Source organism: Gossypium hirsutum, chromosome A06 (assembly GCF_007990345.1).
Source record: "Gossypium hirsutum isolate 1008001.06 chromosome A06, Gossypium_hirsutum_v2.1, whole genome shotgun sequence".
Taxonomy (NCBI): domain Eukaryota; kingdom Viridiplantae; phylum Streptophyta; class Magnoliopsida; order Malvales; family Malvaceae; genus Gossypium; species Gossypium hirsutum.
Window position 1 is genome coordinate 1,944,258 of NC_053429.1, and position 6,301 is coordinate 1,950,558.

The 6,301-nt window shown below is 28.7% G+C and overlaps 1 protein-coding gene across 1 annotated transcript; it reads right to left on the reverse strand.

Annotated features, from left to right (window-relative positions):
• Positions 1-799: 799 nt before the first annotated feature.
• Positions 800-1,679, reverse strand: LOC121230283 (transcription factor HEC2). The gene has a single exon (XM_041114827.1). The coding sequence runs from the start codon at positions 1,485-1,487 to the stop codon at positions 873-875; it is 615 nt and encodes a 204-aa protein (XP_040970761.1). The 5' UTR covers positions 1,488-1,679; the 3' UTR covers positions 800-872.
• Positions 1,680-6,301: the final 4,622 nt, after the last annotated feature.

A 6,301-nucleotide genomic window follows, 5' to 3' on the forward strand; every position in this document is an offset into this window, starting at 1 on the left:
AAAAATTCTACTTACACCTGTACAAGCCCAATTGATAAAATAATCAGATTATTGTAATTTAATTTTTAAATAAGATAAATAAATGAATTAAATTCTTAAAATTAAAGGTAAAGAAAGTTTATACTCTTTTATTATTATTATTTTAATGATTCGATCATTGAATATTTTAATATAATTATATTTATTATGCATATAATTAAATTATTTTAATTTTACATTAATGTAACTGGATTCTTCCCTAATTTCAAAAGTTAAAGAGCATGGGATTGATGCTAGAATAAGACCATTAAATAATGAATGTATAATTAAGAAAATTTAGATGAAGATGAATCGTACGTCTAGCTTCATGGGAGAAGATGATGAGGTTTAGAAGGGTAATAATGAGATTGGCTTTGAGCAGTGAGTTGTTGTTAATGGGAATGTAAATGGTATTGGAATTCAAACAAGATTGGAAGAAGGGCTACCTAGCTCATGCCAGGCGCAATGTAGTGAACATTGATTTAAGAGAAGGTGGTCAAATCTTAAGTGGATGTGAAGTTCACGACAATAGAGATAGCTGAGGTGAATATCTCCAACACACGAAGGGATTAAGAGAAATAATGTGCCTGATCTGGTAAGTTACATGAAGACATTGAACGGATATGATAGGGACAACCATGAAATTGAATTATTGCCGGTAGAGTTGCATGGTTAGGGAGTCAATACCTATTTTATGAAAAGTTTGGAATTCAGCTATCCAGTCATAGATTTCAACTTTGAATAGCAACACAAGATGGATTACATGAAAATCAATGATCAGTTTCCTCCTTGAACATTCCATTTAAAACTCTCTAATTAGAAAAAAAGATTGAGTTTTTTATACAAGTTTTACACTAAACGTCTCCAAATTGTTGAACACCATCATTTTGATGTAATTGAAACCCTTTCCCCATGGTAAAAAAACTCCCACCATTTGACATACCTAAAGGAAACCCTATCCCACCACCGCCAACGGCGGCAGCTCTTTCCAGTGATTGCACTTGTGTTTTCAAGAACTTAACGTAATGAATAGCTTCATCCAACATTGAAGCTGTATCCATTTTAGTCCCACCAGGGACCAATCTTTGCAATATCCTTATTCTCTCACTGATCCTTTCTCGCCGGTGCCTCGCCGCTACACTTTGTGGGTCTTTAGATATCTTCACGTTCCGTCTCTTCGGTGGTTTGACCGATTCAGGGTCTATATGTATCGGTTGCATTGCTGCTATTCGGAATATCATTTCCCTCATTGCACCCATCGAATTCTTCTTCTGTAAACCGGGACAAAAGGCGGTGGACGGTGGTTGAACCGGCGTTGAACCGGTGATAAATGGTGGGTTTTCGACGAAAGTGCTTGGACTTGCAAGGGGTAATTGAACGACGTCGTTGTAGATATTATACTCCGCTTGCATCATCATCGTCTCCATCTGGTCTTGTGTTGTTGCAGACTTTAAATGATCAATTTCCATGGCTTTTTTTTTTTGGTTAAAATCAAAAAGAAAAAAAAAGTCTATAATTTTGATCCAAAAGAAGAGGAAATTAAAAGAGTGTAAGTGTTTAAAAGCAGAGGCTTGAAATTGATAGGCAGAGAGGGATGGCGAAGATAATAGAGGAGAGTGTATAACTATAAGACTATGGGGTTCTATCAGAAAATTTGCGGTGAATGAAAAACATAAATACAAAAAAATTTAATTAATACCAAAGGGGTAAAATATTAAATATAAGGAATAAAATAATGATATATTGGGAACATGCTATCAATCTAGTGGATGACTATATATAACACCAACTTGTTGAATATTATTTAAAAATAAATATCTATATTATCGTCGGATACCAACTCAGTTGATAAATTATCGATAATTTATTTATTACCCATGATAGAATTTAAATCTATGACATAGTAGACTTTAATGTTTTAATAGAGTCTTTTCAAATATTAGTATCCTATCAACCACATGAGTTAGGTGAAATGGTAAGGGTTCTTTCTTATTTTAACCAGTGGTCGAGGGTTCAATCATTAGTCTTGGGTATTGAGTAATTTTAAAATACGTGATCAGCATCAACCCTCTTAATGGGCCTATAGAATGCGGAGAATTAGTTACTGAACTCGTTCCGATTGATACCTTGAGAACTAAAAAAAATATTAGTATCCTACAAATTAGGTTTTTCTATACTAGTAGCTAGGGCATTCAACATTCATTTTAATATGAAATGAAACATATTAAAACAAATAGATCAAAATTTAAACACGTGTATATCTAAGGGCGAAATTAGTAATTCTTTTGGAGGGGTCAAAATTAAATTAAAAAAATTACGAGAGCCAAAATGCTATATTTCATTGTATGCTTAAAAATTTATAATTTACTAAATCACAAATTTATCATTTTAGGGGGTCAAAATATAATTTTTTATATATTGATTTATATATATTAAATTTTAAAAAAGTTAAAACACAAAAATTTTATTTTAAAGAAGCCAATGCCTCTACCTGCCTCCTTTTAGTGCTAACCCTTGTGCGTACCTATTGCGTGTATAATTTGATGTGTTTGTTATAGATACAGACACGTTCACATATTAATGTGTTTTTTTTAATAATTCCGTTATAGGTTCTGATTATATTTTTTTTTCTTTTTGAGGCAATGTTTAGAATTACCCATAGTCCCTCCTCACTTATAAATAAGAGGATAATGCACTTAGCGCACTCGAATTCACGTTCTCCTGTATTGACAATAATGCCCATATCAATCGAATTAAGACTGAACATCACATATTAATGTATTTTTAAATATGTTTCATGTTAGATTCAAACTAACAGTTAACGTTTAAATTAATAATTAAGCTGGCAAAAAAAACTTTATGTTGATAAAATACTAATACTTTAATGATTCATTTGAAATAAATTTGAGTTTAATCCAATTAAAATTTTCAAAAATATCATCAATCGTTTTATTTCTAGTGTCAATCTATTCACACTCTTTTAAAAATCTTAAATGAGCTTTTTTTTTTGTTTTCTTTTTAATTATGGGACAACATCAAACACCAAGAAGCATGCTTTTATCTCTGCACAATTAAAAAATTAATTGTAATCAATGATCATTTTATCAATAAATTAGACATTTTCAATATATTATTGTTGTGTCCTTTTCTCCAGATTATATACTATATATGGAAAATATGTTTTGCACTTGTCAAAATATAGTATGGAATATTAACCAAATCAATGTTCATGTGATCATGATGGTATTTAATATAAAATTCCTATCTTAATACATATATAAGCTTTAAGCAATTAGGTTGAATAGTTTAATAACTTTTAATTTTAAATATAATTAAAAAATTAAAAAATTGATCTAAAATATTAAAATTTTATTTTAACCAATATGGGTTGATACCTATCGGTATAAATTGATATTAACTATAATAGATTGAAACATATTGAAATCGATAAAATCTACCAAATATAGTCTACTTGGTACTAATTTAGGACCAGAACAATTCAATATCAGTATATGGTACCAACTATCATGGCTAGGGCCCTTTTTGGTCCCTTTCTTCGTTCAAAGATGAAGAGTTATATGGGTAAAGGCCTTCCAAAATGTTGAGATTTATGATTTTCCCCTTTAAATTTTTAGAAAATTCTCATTATACTTTTAAAAATTAATTAAACTCATTTAAAATATTTAAAATTTTCATTAATTCTACAAAAATTTTAAAATTTTTAATTATACCCCTAAATTTTTTAAAATAAATTCTCGTTAAACTTCTAACGTTTTTGAAAATTTTAATAAATTTCTCAAAATTTAATCTCAAAATTATTCACTACTTTCGTTCTTAATTATTTCTATAATTTGAATTTAAATTCTCCTTTTAAACGTGTAATATGATTTAACATTGCATCCGCACTTTAAAACTTAAATAATAATAAAACCAACAGTTCAAATGACAGATGTCAGAAAACCCACTAGAGCAAGACCCCCTTTAATGAGTTTCATTAACCCCGTTGTGATGGTGGTGGGTGTAATAAGTTGCCAGAGGGGATGGATGCCCAGGTGGCGCTGGTCCATTGTTGTATGGCCCTATTACTGTATTATTATCCCATATGTTTCTCCCCATTTTTATTTGTTATCCATTTTTTATATTAAATTTACCATTTAATTTATTTACTTTAATTTGTGATATTTTGATATTTACAATATTATTAATTAGTTGAAATAAATAACACTATTAATTAATTATGTTAAAATATTGATATGATTTTTTTCTTAAAAACATCACTTTCATCGTATCATGCTAATATTATTTTTGTGTTCAAAGGGTGTTAAAAAAATTCATGTCTACAATTTATTTAGGATAGTTAATTATTTAGATTAATTAATGATATTATAAAAATTAATGATCAAATTATGTCTGAAAGTTCTAACACGATATTTGTAAGCTAAATAGAGTAGTGCTAGAAGTAATTTCAATTGCTTCAATCACTAGTGATGAACAAAGCAAAAAAACAATAAACACTCGATATGTTTATACAATTTGATTTCTCCACGTCTGCAGGGCTTTACCTAGAGAAATAATTCACTATTTTAGTACATCGTACAACAAATTATTACTGACACTAACACTCACCATATTAGGATCTCCCTTTTGCACCTAGGATCAAGTAACACACTTGATTTTGCATTCAATCTTCAAGGAACATGAATAATTGCTCTCAATTTAGTACATTACTTATACAAGTCTCCTTAATTTATAATAAACCGAGATTTGCTAACATGCTATATCAAATTACAATAAATCTTCCACTAAAAAAAATAAGATAATCAACTCTTAAAATATCTTCATTAAGTCTAAGATAGGTTTTGAATCCAATTCAATCTCTTCAAAATAGGAAAGTCGATTTCCTTAATCCAATCAAAACCAATCTCCAATATACATTTAGATATCATAGATGGACATGCATATGTCCAAATTATCAACAAAGATGATAATAGAACGATTTTGTTACTAACATTTTCCAACACAAAATATGACATGTTTCTGAGCTAAGCAGTACTAGATACTAATGAGCACTACTTCTTGATACTGCTCAAAAACTGCCTTAACAATGTCAAATTAAAGAATAGAGATAAAATTCAAAATTCAAACACAATAGAGGGACCCAAAATCATAAATTGACCTTTAATTTTATCTTCTCTTTTTATTTTATTATATCATTATTAATACAGCCGAAACAATGAATAATGTCAGCTGTTCCTCTCACTCTCTCCGTTGAGAAAAAGGAAAACGCTTTCCGAGATGGATCAGGTTTCCTTTCTCACGCCAACCCTCTTTCATCAATGTTTTAAAAATCAATGCTACAACAGATTAAATTATTAATTTTTTTAATTGATTTTATCATCTAAGTTAATTTTTAATTAAGTCTTAATTCGATTGACATGTGAATTATTATCCGTACAGAGGACGTGAGTTCGAGTGCGTTGAAGCGTATTATCCTTCTACATATAGGTTGGGGAGGGAGTTTGAATAATTCTAGACATTGTGACAAAATGAACAAATTTGATCGTAACCTATAATAATATTTTACCATTTTTGGAGGCTAGCAAGCCGATGAAGTTGAACATATTTACATAAAAAATTATTCATAACTTTTCTCAACTCTTAAATATGAAGATAAATACGTTTCAACGTACTCAAACTCATATACTCTAACACTGATAATAATATCAATGCTAATTAAATTAAGACTCAATTGATAAAAAATAAAATTTACTATATACATTATCAATACATCACATATTAATTCGTAATATAATTTTTTTATAAAATTATTTGTATTATAAATAATTCACATATAAAAATGAAACATTTTTGTCACAGAAAAATGTTCCTAAATGTACACACAAAAATATACGATGAGATGATCCCCAAAAGTGCTACTAACAAATTGGAGATTTTTTTTTCTTTATTTATTGTTTTTCTTGTATTATTTTTATTTTTTCGATATGATGTACAGCTTAGATTTGGCTGTTTTTTTTTTCTTGAGTTTGGTAAAGCTTTTTCTGAGAATAAACCTTTACAGGTTTTTCCTTAGCAAATTGAGATATTTTTTATTCATTCATGTAAAATTAAAATATAAATAATCAATCAACCAACTTGACATTTAATCCTTAGGTTAAATTATTATTCAGGGTTAAACTTTTCAATTATTTTTATATTGGAATTTAATTTTTTGGTTTAAATTGGTGTTTAAATTTTTTTAATTTAAGTTAGTATCGAAATTTGA

Bases quoted from the DNA above. Each gene is read 5' to 3' on its own strand.
- LOC121230283 (XM_041114827.1), bottom strand. From the start codon at position 1,487: ATGGAAATTGATCATTTAAAGTCTGCAACAACACAAGACCAGATGGAG.